Genomic DNA, 20280 nt, shown 5'->3' on the forward strand with positions numbered 1-20280 from the left:
TACACCAGGAAAACTAATAGAAAGGATTTAAGTCACTAAGATGTTGTAGCCAGTGGCAGTAATTTAGAGAGAAGTAACAGCCAAGGAAGCTCCTGTTGGCTCCCTGCTAAAAGAGACTTCCACAGTGGACAAAGGAAGATGAGCAAACCCAGAAATGAAGCGCACCTGCCCGACAGAAGCCTTGGGCAGAGGATTTGCTTCTTCACTCCACCCTGGGCACATTGAGAAAAAAATAGAAGACCATTATATCCATTGACCCTTTGATTCAAGGGAAGCTAGCGTCACAAGAAGAATGTGTTTATTAATGAGTAAAAGTTTGAGGGACCAGAAGAAGGCCATGTGATGACAGGGTTGATTTCATTAACTTGCATCTATAAAGTGAGGGCAGTCTCCAAGTCATTTTAGCATCTGATAGGACCAGATGAGGTGAGTTCAAGTTCTTCTTAATAGAAGCAGCAAACCAAAACTCTGTAATCATCAGTGATATTTGGAAAATAGAGATAGTAGTGCTTGTACCAGGTCTAATCAACACTGTAAGTTAATGGCAAATCCAAGTCTGGAAATGTTTCGATCTTCCCTCAAATACTATGGTAAGAAACTAGTTATGTTTACAACACTTAAAAATGTGGATTGCTTTTGGTCTTTTAAAATTTTTCCTAATTGACCCCGTAATATGCACACACAAGTACAATTTGTGTTTATAACTGTGAAATCTATAAAGTTAAAAAAAGACCAGTTAACTCACACTCCCAATTCTTCCCTGTTACTTCCTTTGCAGAAATGTCCCCTCTTTGCATTTTGATGTTTATCTTCCATATTTTTTCATTAGGTTTACATGGGTATAGGTATATGGATACTTCTGCATTTTATTTATGAGATCATACGGTACACGGTGTTGAGAAAATAGTCTTTTATTACTCAATGATATAATCTAGAGATCTTTGCCTGTTATAACAGATGTACAACAATGTATTTAACCTTTTTTCTACTGATGAATTTTTAGGTTGTTACCAATTTTTGCCATTAGGGGCCATGCTGTAAAGGACATTGGTTTACATGAATATTTCTGTTAGCACAATTCTGAGAAGTGGGAAGTCTGGGTTAAGTAATCATCATATGTTAAATCTTGATAAGTCCTTTTATATTGCCACCTCAAAAGGCATTATCAATTTGTGCGCCCCTAATATATATGAGGTGAGGTCCTGTTTCCTCATACCATGCCAACTATGGATATCATTACATGTTTGACATTTTAATCAGTGGTTTTGCGTCATTTTAGTAGTTTTCTTAAAATTAATTCCATAGCCACTTGAGTTTGTGGGACAATTTCATCTTAAAAAAAAAAAAGAGAAATGGCTCCACTAGGTCATGCCAGTGTGCAGCACATCCTGCCTGATGTCTTTTGGGATCCCAGGGGTGGGATATGCAGGGACATAGATGAGTTCTAATCCGTAAACACTAAGAACTGATCAGGATCACAGATCATTGCCTCTCAAAAACCCTACGCTCTCTAGCATACTTTAGGAGTCGTTGGGTCACTTTAAAAAAAAAAAATCTATGATACTTTTAATGCTGAGGGGATTTTTTTCTCAGTCGGTCTCTTTTTAGTGTAGTAAATGCTCCCTGAAATTGCTTAAAGAAAAATAGTCCTCTCTGTGGCTGAAGTACTGATCCTGTTATTGCCTAGTGTTCATATTATATTTCTCAAAGCACTAGCATGCACAATGGAGGAGATATAGACACACACACACACACACACTCTGATCCCTGATTGATCCCTGATACATACCCATGAGGAATCAAAAATATTTCTCTTGGGGCTCTTTTGAAATAGTGAATTAAAGTACAATGTAATTGTTTATGTTGTCCTTCTTTAGAAAGCTACAGAGATCAGGGAATTTTAAAAAATAACCTGAGATATACCAGAATGAGAATCAGATCAAAGTATCTTCTTCTTATACCAATTATAGTTAATACTAAATAAAAATGCTCCTTCTACTGAAATTTCATGCTCTCCAACAAACTTTATTTTCCTATACTTTGAAATGAAATAGTTTTTCTTTAAATCTATGTAAACTGTTTTTTTTTTTTTCTTGACCCAGAATCTTCTTCCTCTGTCACCCAGGCTGGAGCGCTGTGGTGTGACCATGGCTCACTGTAACCTTCATCTCCTGGATTCAAGAGATTCTCCTTCCTCAGCCTCCTGAGTAGCTGGGATTACAGGCACACACTACCATGCCCGGCTAATTTTTATATTTTTATTAGAGATGAGGTTTCACCATGTTGGCCAGCCTGGTCTTGAACTCCTGACCTCAAGTGATCCTCCTGCCTCAGCCTCCCAAAGTGCTGGGATTACAGGCATGAGCCACTGTTCCTCACCTATGTAAATTCTTACAGTTGTTATTATAGTCTTTTTGAAAATCTATATGCCCTGTTTGATAATATCTCTGGTTAGAGCTGCTTTGGTTCAAACAAGAAAACTACTTAGAGTTACCAGTTGGGAATAGTTCACATTTTATTATAGAACTTCAGAATAATAAATACCATATATTATTGGTAATTGATGGTTTTAGATTGACTATATTGGACATATATTTACATTTTTTAAAGTAAGGGTAATATTTTTCTCTTGCTTTGATAATGCTTCACTTTAGTACTTTTTTTCCAGATAGAGCAGCTAGAAGTATTATATAATCTAACATTTTATTGACATGAAACTTAAAATATACAGTTACTAACTCTGTGATGTAAGAATAAAGAATTTTGAAAATGAAATTCAGGATAATTAAACTCTGTGATCACAATTAAGTTTCCCATATGCAAGATGGCCACTTGTCTATTTAATACTAGGATTGTTTCCTCCTAAAATGATGCTCCTAGGTCATCTTCATCCTCCTTGTAGTTTGCTTTGTGTGAATACCAACCAACTAGCATAAGGAAAGCATAATTAAGAAAATAAATCTGCTAAAAAAAATTCTAATCCATTCCAAACAAAACATACATGACTTTTAGACTATCTCTTTTTAAAAAAAATGTTTCATGCCCTCTGGTATCTCTCAGCATGATTCAGGAGTTGACAGTGATTTCTTAAATTATTTTAGGTTAAAAACATACTTACCGAAATTAAAGAGAAAGAAATTAGAAGTTGGAAGTTTAAATATGCCATAATTTACAGCAGGAAAAAAATGAGTTTGGTGAAGACTGCAGGAGAGCCATATCATAAAATATGGTGATATGGTGAACCAGGCTTGGCAAATTGTAAGCCTTTCATTGGCCCACAGGTTCATCACCCATAGATGCGTGTGCTTGAAAGAGTAACTGTCAGTAAGGCTTGCAAAATGTGTAGCCTTTGGATCATTGTAGATAGGTAGCAGTTTCTTAAGCTGTAAAATATTTATGAATAAATATAAAATGTATCAAATAGTTTCAAGTGAAGAATGTAAAACTACCAATAGAACAATCAGAATGTTCCCTAAAGTCTTCAGGGCCCTTGTGGTTTGGGGGATGTCTGAGTAGACTAAGCTCTTTCCTGCTCTCCCTGTGGAGAGCCAAGACCACCAGAATTCAGCATGATCTGATTCTGGGCCACTTGCACAGTGAAGATACTTTCTCTACGGAAAGTGGAGACCACAGCTGCCAGCCACCAATACCCCCGTGCATCTCAGAGCTGTGCAAGCAGAGCAGCTGTACCCCATTCAAAAGTGTCATCGATTTCGATCAAAAGACTTTCATCACAAGACATTTGGAGCACAGATCCACCCACTCAATTATCACCCAATCACCACCACCACTACCACGCCTGGAATCTGAGCTCCTGTGGTCACTGAGGATAGCCAAGCTTTGGAGGTTGACAGGCCAGCATTCAGGCATGGAGTAGGGTTGCCGAAGGCTGCTTACCTGCTGAGGCTGACACTTTGGGTAAGGAGGCAGGCAGGTTGTAGGAGGTGGGGTTGCTGTGTCTATCTCATTTTGAGTTTCATGGGAAGTATTAATGTGGATATGTCTGCATAAATCATGTGACACGTGAAGAATAAAGCTCACCTTAAACACTATTTAGCTTAATAACCAGGAGAGTTGATTAGCCTAGCATTTCCTTTTGAAATCGTCTCATCACTACAATTTTCCCTCCAGACAGAAGATGTATATCAGCCACCTCTGCGGCAGGTGCAGGAAATGCTTCCATTTCCTGTTTTATAATTTGACTTGGGAACTGCATCTTCCCCTCGTACCACCATTTGACTACTAAGAAAACCTTTGCGAAGCTGCTCCTGCAGGAAGGACAGGAACATTCTCCTCTTGCTCAAACCCCTGTGGATTTTCCTTCCAATTTCATCCCAAGTGGAGCAGCCCTGGGCCGTGAGGTTGGCCGTGCTGGGTGTTGGTTACTCATGCATACAGGACTGTGGCGGGTTTTCATGTTCTCCTAGCTCATTAGGAATCATTTCTTAAATTGAGTAGAATTCCTTTACAAGCACAGATCATTATTTCCTGGCTTCAGACTGTCTTAGCATGCTTCGCGCCCCAGGAAATGCCTCGGCTTCATTTAGAAAGAGTCTGATTCAACGTGATGAGCCTGAAACACCAGCAGCAGCACATTTTCCAACAGGAGTCCCTGCCTCAGATCCTTCATGCTTTGCGCACATACTGGGAAAGCCCCTGGAAGGCCGAGCAGAGCAGCCCTTTGTAAAGTGAAATAGTCAGAGGAGAAACAAAGCTTATCCTTTACATGCTTTGAGAAGTAGGCCATTATTTTTTCTGTTCTCTGGAGGTACAAATTATGGGTTTTTCTATGCCTTAATCATACTGATGTTTACCGATGTCTCTAAAGATTATTATCATGGTTGATTATGAGTGATACCATTGCCTTTAAAATCCCGGGAAATAGCATAGAAGGGAACTTGTTTTTGCTGCTTGCCCCTCACTGCTGTGCATGGAATGGTATCTCCAGGCTAATTAACCCTTTAAGGTCTCCTCAAGCGGGGAATACACCCCAACCTAACCCTTTGCTCTTATTTGACTTTGGACGATTCAAGTTCCTCTGGAGAAACCTTAACCTCATTGCAGAGTAGCAGACCAAATCTGTTATTGTCAACTTTCGTCTCCTCCATAGGAGATAGTGTGACATTTTCCGTTGTCTCTTTCAATTGGGGCAGTCTAGCCAAAGCTGCATTTGTCATCTGTTGAGCCAACATTCATCGTATATTTACCGGTGCTGAGCCGGGAGTACAGGACAGAGAGAAATAGAACAAGGCTTGGCAAATTGCAGCCCAAGGGCCGAATCCAGCCCACCGCCTGTTTTCGTACAGCCCGGGATCTAAGAATGGCTTTGACATTTTTTAATGGTTGAATACATTTAAAAAATTTCATTTCATGACATGTGGAAATTGTAGCGGATTTAAACTTTGGTGCCCTTGGATAAAGTTGTACTGGGATGCAGCCACATCCGTTTATTTATGTGCTGTTGATGAGAAGTTGTGACAGTGAATGAAAGGCTAGCACAGCCTGAAAGATTTACTATCTAACCCTTTACAGAAAAGGTTTGTGGAGCCCTGCAATAGACTGGAATATAACAATTCCCTACTTTCCACCTGCGGAAGAGGAGACAGCCAGGGAAATAAGCAATTATAGCCTAAAAGTGCCAGGAGAGAAATGTATGTGAGAGCTAACGGGAGAGGTTAATTACACTTAGGACCAGCAAAGTCTATGGGGGAGAAGAATTTCAAGGAAGAGCAGGAATTAGGATGGGGCCCCGAGAGAGGCAAATGCCTAGACCTAGTAAAGTATGAAGTCCTGTCATTTTTAAAGAAATCGTATGAAATCTGGTGTTGCGAGAACAAAAGCTGTTTGTTAAGGCATAGCAGTAAAGAAAAGGATCCTGTGGGCGGAGCTCGGGAAGGAGACCAAACCGAATGCTCAGGGAGCCTCAGAAGGATCCCTGAATGTGGCTGATCAACTTAATACTAAAGAGAGACATTTGGTAGCTTGGAAGCATCAAGGAGAGTGAAGATGAAAAAGTGGGAAATGTTACAATAACCCAGGCCAGTGATTAGGCCTGCATTAAGACTGCTGGGAAGCTGGTAGAATTAAAAGAGATGAATCACAAGATATGGTGATCAACTGGATGGAGGCAGGGTGAATGGATGGGGGAGAAGGAGCAAGAGGCCCTCAGGTGTTATTCACAGAGGCTGCTTGGCAGATGGGCCATCAGTTGCTAAAACACTGGATCTTAGAAGAGGGGTAAGAGAGAGAAAGGTCATAGGTTCCTTTTGAACGATTTCTTTTTGTGGAGTTTCTGGGGAATCCAAGTGGATATGGCCAGTATGCAGCCAGATTTAAGGGTCTGGAACTCAGTCTAGACGTTGATGCTGGAGATTTACATCTGGTGATTGAAACCAGTGTCTGCAGGGAAGTGCCTTGGTGAGAGGAGCAGCAGTTTGGAGAACACGATGGAGAAACAGGAAGGGGAGGGAGAGGAGCGTGGCCAGAAAAGAAGAGAGTGGGATCAGGCACATGAGGAGGAGGAACCCCTAGGAGGTGCAAGTGGCCAGCAGTGCCAAGTCCTGTCAAGGGTTGGGTGAAGTCAAGCCAACAGCCACTCCCTGGACTTGGCAGTGTGGGAGTAATGTGGGTGGATGAGAGATTGTGGTGAGTTGAGAATGGCTAGGGTGGGCAGAAGGGGGATCAGAGGTGAGTTCACAAATCTTAGCTGACAAAGGACACAGTTATATGAGGGTAGAAGCCAGAGGGAGGTGTGGAATCGAGAAAGGTTTTTGTTTGCTTGCTTTAATGCTAGTATTAGGCGTGGGTGAATGCTGAAAAGAAAGACCCAGAAGAAATCAGAAGAAAGAGTGAAAATCCAGAGATGGGAAGAGGTAGCTCATTGTCCTTGGGACTGAAGAGAAGAGAGTCCGGCACCCAGGAAGGGCTTTGCCTTGCACAAGAGGGAACCCGTGTTCTGAAAGGAGGTGGGCACAGCTGGAGGCATCTGTAGATTCTGCTCCGAGAGAATGAGACATTGAGAGGTTTCCTTTGAAAAGACGCCTCATTTCTCAGTAAGTAGGTAGTGTGGCCATCTGCTTAGACAGCGGAGGCACAGTGTGGCATAAGACTCGGAGGAGAGCAATGAACGTGATGCTCAGCTGCTGAGAGCACTGGGGAGAGGAGGCTGAGCCCCCTGCAGAATCACTGGGCATGACTGAGCACCTCCCTGAGACCAGAGCAGTGCCGCTGGATCCACGAGGCCATGTGGCTATGGGCTGTTCCCCAGTAGGGGTGAAGAGTGAGTCAGTGCAGAGGGGTGAAGCGGCGAGACTGGGTTAAGATCGGGTTTTATTCTGCACAGTTTCTGGAAGGCAGAGCAGCAAGATCAACCTTGCCTTCCCCGTCAAGGAAGGACAGAATGGCTCCAGGATGGGCTGAGCTTTCTTGGCTGCTAGGGAAGGAGCCAAGGCCAGAAAGAAGCTGGTGCAGTGGGAAAAGATCATGCAGTCTAGGGCCTCAGTCTTTAGGAGGTGAAAGAGGGTGCACTGAGATTAAGAAGGTGGGTGAGTGGGAGGCATTGGAGGTTGTTTTCAGCAATGGGATGGGACAGCTTCAGAGCTTGGACCTGGGATGGTTTCTGAAAGAGCAAGGCCCTGGTCGGGGCAAAGGAGGAATAGCAGAAGGCAATGGGTTGTGTATGTTGGGCTGTGGCCAAGCCATCCGCATGGACCCTGAATCATGTGGGTCTAAGGTGACGGAGGAAGTCCAGGAGCCAGGTGACAAACCATCCATCACCAAAAGGGGTAGCTGAGAGGTCAGGAGGGCACATCTCCTGTGGGGCATATTCCATATGTGAGCATGCACATGTGTGTGTTTTGTGTGGCTTTACCTTGTCACTCCGTGGTTTCCCACAAGAGAGGCTGTGGGAATTCTAAACACATGAGACTCAGGAGCAACTTCATAGCCTCCGAGAGATCTGAATGTATCCCTAGGAAACCTAATGTGAGCTTATGTAAGAGGCCAAATCAGCATGGGAATGGGAAGCTTTCCTTGGAAGAGAAAGCAGAAAGTAGACTGTGCAGCAGCGAGGCCACATTACAAGAAGAGCCACCTGTCCTCATCCCTCACTGGGGAAGGCCCAGAGGAGGCTGCTTTCTTAACCTGAAAACCAGATGAATCTTCTTCAGAATGAACCCTGCCCCTTTGGGGAGCAGTTAGATTTGTATTATTTTGCACCAAAGAACTTTCTCTCAAAGGAATGTGGACACGACCATTCTTCCAAATGATGCTTCTATGCAGAACAGTGAGGATGTGGAACCGTGGGTGCTGGCAGGGCAGCGGTGACAAACTCTGGGCCATCAGGAACCTCACAGCTGAGCACAGAAATGAAGCCCATAGATGTTTTCAGCCACTTCCAAGTAAGGAACTTGACATCGAGTTTTTAAAGATGCATCTCCAGTGATAGATCTAAGATTGCATTTACTGTGATCTGGGCAACAGTCTAAGCACTTTACCTCAATTTTTCTACTTAATCCTCACAACTACCTCAGGAGGCAAAGGTACTGTTACCATTCTCATCTCAGAGATGAGAAAACGAAGGCACAGATGAAGTGATTTCCCCAAGATCAAACAGATGGCAAACAAGACCCAAAATAGGAACCCAGACCCTGCCACTCCAGAGCCAGTGTGATGACTAGGAATATTGACATGACCCACATTATTCTATTCATTGTTTGGTTAAAAACCCCTCTTTATATACTGAGCTGAATAACTTGAAGAACTTACAATCTGTTGTTGACATAAACAATAAAGTGAAGCTATTTAAATTACTTTCTCAAACACCTAAGAGATGGTATAGGCAATAAATACTTTTAAAAGAATAGATGAACTAATTTTAGATCAGAAATGGAGAAAAAAATTTTATTGAAAGCCCAAAGTATTCATTCATTTATTCTAAATTAACAGAGTCGCGAAGAGTTCAAAACAAATGGAAACATTAATAGGGAGAATGGAAAACATGGACTACACCATACTGAAAGCCATTTCTCTCTTGACATTGTTCTGAGTGAAACCATTTCTTACTAAGAATTATCTATGTAAAGAATCACATCCTAATCTTGAATTTTCTTACGAGGACACAGAATAGAACATTAAGGAAACTAGTGTCTGAGCTTTTTTATATTCAGGTTAAAAATTTCATTAATATTTTCAATTATAAGCATCTTACTGGGGCCATGCAATGAAATAGAAGAGTTATAAATTTTAATTATACTTAGATGGTAGTTTCTGTTTGGAATTTTTGCCTTCTTCCTGTAGGATTTAAGAGAAGTCAAAAATGAAGCCAACAAAAATGAAATCGCCTATTACTAGTCACAAAGATAAACAGGTTTTAATTAGACAATTCAATTTAGCTATTTTAAAATATTATTTTTGCTCCCCCAAAATGGAATAACAAATACGTGTATGGTTTACTGTGAAAATGATTAAAATCATTTTTTGTGAGTTTGCAGTCGACAGTTTATTCATTTGAGAAAATTAGCTGTATTTATATTCACTTGCTAATAGGAAAAGCCCACCAACTCTCTTAGAAAGTTCTTAGAAAACCTCTTTCTAAGAGCTGGCCTTAGTCTGTATACTAGAATGTGGGAAACAAATGGAAATCTACCAAAGCAATTCCCCATGCTAAAATCTTAAATTAACACAGAAGAGAGACATGGATAGGGTTTTTAAACCAAATACAGTTTCACTGAATCAGGGGTTGCAGAGTTATTTATCTTCGTAAAGTTTGAGGGTTGCCATAATCCTCCTCTGCCCTACCCAAATGTTGCAATGTACCCTTTAGGCTAAAGGCCAGAGAAAAATTTACCCATCTCAGCATTTGGTGTTACAAAAAAGAGATTTTAATTCTATCATTTCCTTCATAGTCAGTGTAATATCCCTTCTGGTCACTGGCCATTTCACAGGCCAAGGAGACACCAGTGATGACTGGCTTTGGCGGAGGATGACTCCCGAGGTCTGAGTTGTTGCAGAGCACGCACGCAGGCATCCTGTGTCTGCCACTGATTCGGGGCTCGGGCACTTCCTAGGTACAGACCCCCAAGCAAGCCCCACTACAGCACTTCTCTCGGTCTCAGAGTCTTCATTCCCCAAAGTGAGAGGGTTAGACTAAATTATACCCACTATTTTTTAATTTTGAAATTCGGTAACCGTGCTTGTCCCCCAGGCTCCCGATCTTACTTCTGTGATCCTCCTTTGCGGCAAGGTGTTTCATTTGTGCAGGAATTGAGAGATGGAATTGAAACTTAATTCAACTGCAATTTAACCGATACCCGTCCATTCTGCCAGTTATAGGAGAACTCTGGGATATCTTTATGATATTTACTATCTATAAAAGTATTGGGCTTATTCCTTTATTTCTTTTATTGGAAAAAATCTATGTGTTTTTTTTTCTTGAGTACCGTAGGGAGGAAACTCAGATAATATAACAAACAATTCTTCTCTCCTGTGAATTCTGTTAATCTTTTTTAAAAAAATTTGATAAAGAAAAAAGATATACCATACTTTTTTGTAATGTATAACCTTCGCAGGTTTTGAGAAGTATTCTTTGAATGTACCAATAGTGGGTTTGTGCTCCAGGGTTACTAATCAGAAGATCAGGAGATACTCTCATCTGCAAGGAATTTTAAAAATCAGTTAAATGAATAATTTATTGATTGGCTTCTTAGAAAAGCAAGAGGTCAGAGGAATGGGTAGCTTACTTTTTACTCTCTCTATTTTGCCTAAAATAGCAAGGACAAATCCATATCTGCCTCCTAGGCTTTAGGGCTGGGCACAGCCCAGTATCTCAGTTTGTGATTGATACAGGCAAGCATTTGATGACCTGGCCAGCAAGACAGTGGGGGAGGCAGCTACAGTTTTCTAGGGCTGAACACAGATCCTTTTAAAGAATTTTAGCTCTTTTGCCCTCACCAAGTCCTCTGCCCATATTTTCCCGTCACTCCCCACCAATCCCCTGAAGACCAAACCTCACTGGTTGCAGTATGGACCCTGATCCCTAAACTCCTTACCAATCTAGTCCTGAACTGCCTGTCTTGGTTTGTCTTTGGCATCTGCAAATATTACTTTAACCTTTCAAAGAACCGTACTCAAGATCCTTTTCTATTTTCATAGAGCAGTCACAATTGGATTAAGTCATTCCTCGTGACCCCTTAGATCCCAGTGATGGCTACTCTCCTCTCTGTCTCTCTCTCTCTTTCTCTCTCTCTCTCCTCTCTCTCTCTTTCAGCAAAGACTGAGTTTTGACCAGGGTACTGAGTTGGGAACAAAGGCAAATAAGACATAGTTCTGTTGTCAGGGAGCACACAGCTGATTAGGAATTACAGGCATAGAAGCAAATTGTTACAGTACGGGTAGTAAGGTTATTGGTGCAGATATTTCCTGTGTAGAGTGGTGGGCAGTAGAAGGAGGAAAAGGTAGATTTTGTTTGAGTACATCAGAGAAGAAATTATGAGAGAATCTGGATCTTGAAGCATAGTTAATACTTCATTGTGCAAATATAAGAGTGGGCACTCCGGGAAATTATCCATCTTACACTTCTAGCTCAGGTTTGCTAAGAAGACAGAATTAGCAGAAGTTAGTGCAAGAGGAGAGAGGAGTCATGGTGTCTCCTAGGCTTGTGGTTTAATTGACTTGGGGGATGGTCATTTACTACAACAGAGATGGCAAGACAAGGACAAATTTAACCTGCGTCGGAACCTTTCAGAAAAGGGCATGCTTCATTCACTGGCAATTAGTAAAAGATGAGGCTCCATCTGACAATGGGGCTTTGCCATCTTGTTCTTCTAGGCAGTGGTGTCATCAGCACCGGAGATCCAGCACAGAGATACCTCTTGTGTCCAGGCCGATAGCTGCAGACTTCATGAAGCAGAGAGGAGGACGTAGACAGTGTCTGTGTCATAGAATGAACACTGGCTTTCTTGTGCATGCTTCTGCAGAAACTCTGACCTCATTTAGGATCTTCATCATTGCACTAATCATTTCTGCATGTGTGCTTATATCTACTTGGGGGTGGAATGGGTTGGATCACCAATATTTAGAAATTGGACAGCCCCTTTGTGTCAAGGGTTTTTGTGTCATGGTAAGTTTCAGAATAATTCATTGTCCCTATTGTGTTTCTTGCACAGAGGATTTTATTTTCAGTGGTAATGATGCTTCTGTGTTTGAGCCCTTGAGCTGTGAGCTGTGATGATCAACATGCAATTCTCAACCTGGTTCTGTGAATTTTACATGGTTCTAGTTCATTCTGGGAAGAGCAAAGCTCTATACCATTTATAGTCAACAATAGAAAAACCAACATATCTTGGTTAATTTCGCGAATGGTCTATCAGTGTTATTTATCTTTTCAATGAACCAGCTTTTTGTGTCATTCGTCTTTGGTATTTTGTTTCAGTTTCATTTAGTTCAGCTCTGATCTTGGTTATTTCTTTTCTTCTGGGTGTGGGTTTGGTTTGTTCTTGTTTCTCTGGTTCCTTGAGGTCTGACCTTAGAGAGTCTATTTATTCTTTTTCAGACTTTTCGTTGTAGGCATTTAATGCTATGTACTTTCCTCTTAGCCTCACTTTTGCTGTGTCCCAGAGGTTATGATAGGTTGTGTCAATATTATTGTTCAGTTCAAAGAATCTTTTAATTTCCATCTTTATTTCATTGTTGACTCAACAATTATTCAAGAGCAGGTTATTTAATCTCTATGTATTTACATGGGTTTGAGTATTCCCTTTGGAATTGATTTCCAATTTGATTTCACTGTAATCTGAGGCAGTACTTGATATGATTTCATTTTCTTTCTTCAATTTGTTGAGACTTGTTTTGTGGCCTGCCATGTGGTCTATCTTAGAGAATGTCCCATGTGCTGATGAACAGAATGTATATTCTGCAGTTGGGTAGAATGTTCTGGAAATATCTATCAAGTTCTAGGGTATAGTTTATAAGTGCATTTTCTGTGGGCTATTTTTTTTTACATTATTTGTTTTTATATGGACAACAGGGGAGATGCATATTCACAAAATCCTCATATATAATTAAGACACTGCAGTTCCCAGATATCTGGGTTTTAGGATATCAATTTATGACAGTTTTGCTTTGTGAGCTCAGTGACTTTTGTAATGACATATGTGTATCTTGCAGTCTTTATATCTTTATGTTTTATCTTTTGCATTTTTTGAAAATACATATATTCGCATATAGTTCTGTATATTACTACATATTATTTTACATTATATTTTTACACATAGTTCATATACAGTTGTTTGTACATAGCTTCATATATAGTTCAGTCCAACAAAAAATCATTGGTACATACGGAAGTAACCATGACTTATGTTTATTGCTTTGATGGATATTAATGAGACCCAAAAATGGATTAGTGACTTTTTAAGTGATTACTTCTACACTCACATCTAAGTTTCCATAACTCTTGTATATTTAAGTTTGGGGTAGGTTAAGAAAGTGTCAGGAGGATTCATGCATTTTATTATATTCTAGCAAAGATCATCACAGCAAAGCTTGTCTTTGGCCATAGTCTCGTTTGATTAATCCTCTTTGAAGCAACCATGCTCTGGTCTTCACCAAGTAGCAGCAGAAATTAAGGAGTCAAAGGTGGCACCAGTTATTTCAAAGGGCTCTAAACTGCTCTTCTAGCACATGGAATTAAACAGAGCCCAAAGTCCTCATTTGCTTCCTGTGCACACTGACTACTCAGAATGACATGGGTTATATCTATGTGTTAGAGAGTTTGGGTACATACATATATATGAGGTATATTGAGGCTGTAGGTGAGCTGCATCACCCTCATTTAAAACATGAGTGAATTAAGTTCTGAAGGTTGTGATTTAAGTAAAGCTTACATAGTTAGTTTCCATCTTTACCATCCTTGTGTATCACTGACATTATTATACCTCTACTAGTGCAGGTGAAGCAGCCACTCCCTCCCCTCCCTTTCCACCCGTGGGGAGAAAGGGTTATCGAGGCTTATTTGAAGGCAACGCTGTGGGTGATGAGAGCTTTGCCTGGGAAGCCACATTCACCCTCAGCTCTCCCAGGAAATGCAAGCCCCTGATCAAAACCACAAAGGAGCGCAGAGCAAAACTCTGTGTGCTGTTCAATCAACATGACCCTTGGGAAAGCTAAATAACTCACAACTTGCAGCAGGTATTTGACCAGCAGCATATCTGGTGTCTGCTGAATGCTCTCTTTCTGATTTGCAGACCACCATCTCCCTGTTGGGCCATCACCGGGCCTTTCCTTGGTGTATGTACGCACACATACACACACAGATCTGATGTCTCTTCTTTTTCTAAGGGCATTAATCCCATCGTGAAGTCCCCACTCTCATCTAACCCTGATTACCTTCCAAAGGCCTCACTTCCAAATACCATCACACTGGGAATTAGGGCTTCAACATATGAATTCATTGGGGACACAAATGTTTAGAAGAGACTTCTATACTTTGGAGATTTAGGATATGGGACTGCAGTTCTCAAGGTTTATATTTTAGACAAATTTGTGTCCCAGTCTCACCTCTGATTCTTCTGTCTTCCTGATGCTGGACAGCTCTCTAGGTATGAATTCTCTCAACTGTAACATTGTTCAAAACTAACACCTATTTGTACAGTTGCACTCAAGATTAAATGAAAATTGTGCATGTAAACCTCTTAGCACAGTATTTGGCACAGAATAGGTTCGCGATACAAATTTATCTTATGAATTATGAAAGCAACCAAACTTATCTAATAAAAGCTGAGACTGGTAACACGATATGAAATGTTTTGACCAGTGGTTTGGAAATTAATGTCAGAATTTGTTTGTATTTGATCATGAATTTTGTTAAGTCTCTATTAACTATAACACTTCACATGGTAAAGTAAACATAGACAAATGGTGTGTGTGTCTGTGCACAAGCATGTGAGCACGTGACCATATGTACCTGATAGCCTTCCCCAGCACTTCTTTGGGTAAGTAGCCTATACTCTAATACCAGAAATAATTTCTACTAACACACCACTTCAAATTTTTGAATTTGTTTTTCTTATATTAAAATCTGTTTATTTCAATAAAACCAGAAATTATTTAAGCCTGTTTTTTCAAGGTTATTCTCTAACAAAAATGTTTCTTTGCACTTCAGTAAGGAAATGCTCCAGTTAAAAGTTTCTAGTAAGAAACTGACAAAAACCAAGCAGCCAGCCACACACACGCGTGCACGTACTCCTCAACTCTCAAAACCTTAAATTCCCATAAATCACATGCTTTGGATATCCATGCTGTTAATAAATGTAGCAAGTATCCTAAAATATTTAGTATTTACATTTTATGGAAGTGATCATTGCTTTTCGCGTCATTTAGGCTTAGTGACTCAGATGAAAAAGTAAGTCAGTCTGTTCTCATATGACCTGAAATGTCAAGGTGACAATTCATTTGATCCTCGGTAAGAAAGCATACTAATAGAGTTTTTTAAAAGCTGGATTTTCAACAAAATGAGCCAGAGTTGAATGAATCCTTACCCTGGCCTTAATGATCATAGTAGTCACACCTTCTCATAACCACTAGCACAAAAGACATTTGCCATTAACGCCAGAGCATTTAAAGTAAAGGGAGGATAATGCACATTTCAGAGAACAGCCTTGAGGGTGGGAATGGAATTCATTGCATTTCAGTAAAATCTGAGCTTGCAGAGGGCAAGGAGTAATTCTGAATGCTCATGGGAAATAAAATCTAAACATCATTCATAACCTACGGCAATTAAAAAGCAGCCCACAGAGCTGGAAATTCAAAAGGACTGTGTCTTCATGAAAACATCAGGTAGCTCTCTCCCTTTAAATTTGGTTCAAAATGTACTATACAGGCCTGTGGGGTTATTTCTGCATATTAGTTAGATTTATGTATTTAGAAAAGAGCTACCAGGAATATATTCCCAGAAAGTGACTTTAGGCTCTAGTAAGTGATCTGATTTCTGCCCTTGCAAAGCAAATCAATAAAAAAATAGGATCCTGCAAAGTCAGTGGTTTCTCTGGTGAAGCTGTGTTCCCACACCCCCATCACAACACTTACCCAGGATGCACCTGTCTCAGGCTGTAATTGTTTTGTGATTAGTGTGAATGTGTGTTCCCCACCACACAGATTCACTATTGATTTTTAATTAATAACAATGTCTTGTATTTATGTACTTACCATCCCAGAAAAATGTGAGGGCTTTATAGTTGATGAATTCCAATTTATCTTTATACTCCCTGGCTGAATGTAAAGATTAGGTATTCCAATTTCATTTTAGGGAGGAAAAATAGAACCTGAAATGTTAAATTATTGACCACGGGTAATTCAGAAAGCTAATAATAGAACCACCAATTACAATCTGGTAGCATTGACTTTTCATTCTGGCTTTTTGCTGGAAATATCTGATCAGTTAGGTCAACTGTGATTATTCATTTGGAAAAGGGAGTTGATCAAAACAATTATTTAAAATTGTTACGATGAACAGAAGTTTACATTTCTCCTTGTACTTTGGTTGTTATAAAAACTGGGCTTAAAATATGTTTGCTTGTTAGACCACATGCATTTTTTATGTAGCCCATATTAATATCTTTGGAATACTTGTAAGTGACATGTATCAGAAATTTACTTCCTGGTAAGGGAGAAGTGCAAAACTTAAGTTTTGACATTAGGTAAGTGTCACTTTTCAAGGACTGGATATCTCTTTTTTTTAAATTAATTTATTCAATTTAAATGTAATTAATTAATTAATTTAAATTAAGGCCCCAGTGTGTGATGTTCCCCTCCCTGTGTCTTTGTGTTCTCATTGTTCAACACCCCCAAGGACTGCGTATGTCTGTCACCTACCTGGCATTGTTTTATCTGACAAAAACATGTAATCGTCTCTCCAAGAAAATCATGCTCGAAACACTTACCTCATTGTACCTATTGGAAAGTTACTAGCAATCTTTCAGTCACCCATTCCTCTAGCCTTAAAAACATGGGACTCATGGCCGGGCGCAGTGGCTCAAGCCTGTAATCCCAGCACTTTGGGAGGCCAAGGCGGGTGGATCACGAGGTCAAGAGATTGAGACCATCCTGGTCAACATGGTGAAACCCCGTCTCTACTAAAACTACAAAAAATTAGCTGGGCATGGTGGCACATGCCTGTAATCCCAGCTACTCAGGAGGCTGAGGCAGGAGAATTGCTTGAACCCAGGAGGCGGAGGTTGCGGTGAGCCGAGATCGCGCCATTGCACTCCAGCCTGGGTAACAAGAGCGAAACTCCGTCTCAAAAAAAAAAAAAAAATGGGACTCTGATTTTTCCCCCTTTTTTCCATTACAGTTTCTGTCAATTTTCTCTAAGAATTTACTGCCTTATTTCTCTGTCTTATCCTTACTGCCATCACTCTCCTCTTTACGTATAATGCAGTGACCTCTTATTGCATCCAACTCCCCAAATCCACTTTAGATTAACTTTTCCAGTAAATTCTCTGTTATTTTTGAAATTTTGAATTTTCAGGCACCAAAAATACACAGAATAATATGCTAAACATTAACATCCCTACCACCCAGTTTTAAAAATGCAACATTTGGGACACCCAAATGTTGGAACCCTCTTCGAAGCCACTTCCCAATTTTGGTTCTTTCCTTCCTTCCTTACTACCATGAATTTAGTGGTTATTATTCTCGTTGATGCTTTTATATGTCTACCACATATATGTGCCTTCGTTAAAATGTATATGTAGTATTTATTCATTCCAGTTCTTTCTTTCTGCCACTTTCATTTTCTTTGTTGTGACTTTGGGATTGTCATGATTTCAGAGGTATCCACGTTAATGCATATGACTGTATTTCCTTTTATCTCGTTACTCTTATCCATTGGTTTTACAAATAATTTATCCATTCTTCTGAGGATAGACATTGAAATCCCTTGCAATTTTTTTCCCTCAAATACAAGCAATTAGGTAGTAAACATCTTTAAACTTGCTTTCTTGTTCATATCTGTGAGAGTTTCTCTAGGGCATATACCCAAAGGTCTAAATGCTAATAGGTGAAATCTGCTCATTTTAAAATGTATTATTAAAATGTGGCTCTACCAGCTGACATGCTCTGCTCACATGCTGTACTTCATCTACCAAATGCTCTTCATTGACCTCTCCACCGACTTCAGTGGACTTTCAGCCTCCTCGAAGAGGAGAGCTCGTCCTCATTTTTTTTTTATCTGGGAGACCTTCCCCAGGGACTACTTTTTGTGAGGGATCACAAATCCAAAGCCTTTGGACTACACACTGAAATGCATATGTGTGAAATGCAGGGTGTGTGATAGATCTGGGTGGATAGTGGAGATGGCACATGTGCTAGTGCAGCCTGTCTGACTTACGGTTTCCGAGTTTGCTGTATTATTTTCCTACGAGTCTCTCTCAGAAACATGGAAAGATCCAATTCACTTTATAGCAGCAAAGAACAAGGACCCTGGAGCCAGCCTGCCTGGGTTTAAATCCCTGCTCTTCACCGCGACTAGCCATATGTTTTTGAGCAAGTTTCTGAACATTCCCCAAGGCTTGGTTTCCTTATAAAACTGGGGAAGTGCTAGGACTTACGTTATAAAGTTCTGGTGAGAACTAAATGGTATAATATTCATAAACCTCTAAAGTAACTGTTCAAGTCATTTTCGTTGAATTTTTGAGGAGAGTACAAATAAAGTTTATATGGTTTTTGCTCCACATCAGGCATTGTTTTAGGAACTGGGGAAACAGTAACCTTAGTTAGTATCTGTAATGGCCTTAACGACTGTCTCTTTCTTAAATTAAATTGCCAGCTGAGTTCAAGCCCTTAACACATTGCTTGGCCACACAATAGGCACTTAAGAATATATATTAAATCCATAAATGAATCTAATGATTCCTCTAAGAATAATGATTCTTCTAAGGCAATATAAATGCCCAAGGCGAAATCTGAACCATGATGGAGCAAGCAAATTATATCCACAATAGCTTGACTCTGTACATATTAGTGTATTCTTATTCTTTAACAATGGATTATTTCTGTGTCATATGGTTAGCGGCTTACCATTAGTCATACTATTTGAGTAGACAGAATACCATATGCTTTGCTGATGATGAATAACATAACTATTTTTGGATCCCTTACTTGTACACAAAATAATACTCCCAACCTTCGATCATCACCAGTCTTTTTGGTTTTTGATTTCCTCAAATTTTAGGTCTCATTGTTCATGAAGGAGCTGCAGTTTACAGAGTATTCAAGCGCTGGCGAGCTGTGAATTTGCACTGGGATGTGTTAAATTATGACAAAGCCACAGACATCGAAGAAAGCAGCCGGGGAGAATCTTCCACAAGTAGGACTTTGTGGTTGCCATTGACAGCTCTGCGGAACAGAAACTTGGTTCACCCAACTCAGTTAACCTCACCAAGGTTTCAGTGTGGCTACGTGTTATTGCACCTGTTCAATCGGATGAGGCCCCATGAAGACTTACCAGAAGATAACAGCTCGGGGGAGGTTGTGATGAGAGTGACTTCAGTGTGACAAAAGCATAAGAGGATGCAGTGTGGACCGCCCTGCACATTTTGGAATGTAATTGCAATGAATAGCGAGATCATAGCACTTCTGAAAACACACATCTATGAACTTTTTAAAATTTATGCTTTTTATATGAACATTTGAATTGCAAATACATTTTTCTGAGAAAAAAAAGAGTCCTCTTGTTCTTCATTGTCTGATTTGTCACATCTTTTATAAGTTGGTACTTGAAATCATTATACATATAATTTAACTATACTTGGTTAAAAGAATAATGGAAGTTACCCTTAAGGCCAAAACTATTTTTTCTTGCTTGTTTTAAATATATTTTTATGAAAGCTTTCACTCTGTGTGTAATTTTTCAGACCTGTTACGAACAGGTAAGCGATTAGGATGCTGCGGGCAGATTCCAAAGTGCCTGTTGGTTCTGCAACATGGAGAGCTCGGAGGTGATGCTCTCAGGCCTCGGGCTGGTTGGCAAACTGAAGCATGACTTTTTGCTGTGATGAGGTAACCGGTCACCAGGAATGCATGGTCTAGGACTTACGACTGGTTATCTAATTTCTGAAACAGAGAGCTTGTAGAAAGATAAAAAGGAGTAGAATAAAAATAGTTTTACTCCGGTACATATTACATAAGCAGAGCCTTGCATACTTACAAAGGCTCACCAAAATGTTGTGTCCTGGTACCTGCAATCATGATAATGACTAACATTTGCACAGCCCTCCGACAGAC

At 40.2% G+C, this 20280-nt stretch overlaps 1 protein-coding gene across 1 annotated transcript in view; it reads left to right on the forward strand.

Moving 5' to 3' along the window:
- The window catches only part of MARCHF11 (membrane associated ring-CH-type finger 11), a 119190-nt gene extending 99300 nt beyond the window's left edge, over positions 1-19890 (forward strand). The window contains exon 4 of the mRNA XM_032279073.1: positions 19229-19890. Coding sequence (XP_032134964.1) covers positions 19229-19551 — 323 coding nt within the window. The 3' untranslated portion in view covers positions 19552-19890. The remainder of the gene's footprint in view (positions 1-19228) is intronic.
- The last annotated feature ends 390 nt before the right edge of the window (positions 19891-20280 follow it).

Source organism: Sapajus apella, unplaced genomic scaffold (genome assembly GCF_009761245.1).
Source record: "Sapajus apella isolate SASKATOON/1434 unplaced genomic scaffold, GSC_monkey_1.0 scaffold11, whole genome shotgun sequence".
NCBI lineage: Eukaryota > Metazoa > Chordata > Mammalia > Primates > Cebidae > Sapajus > Sapajus apella.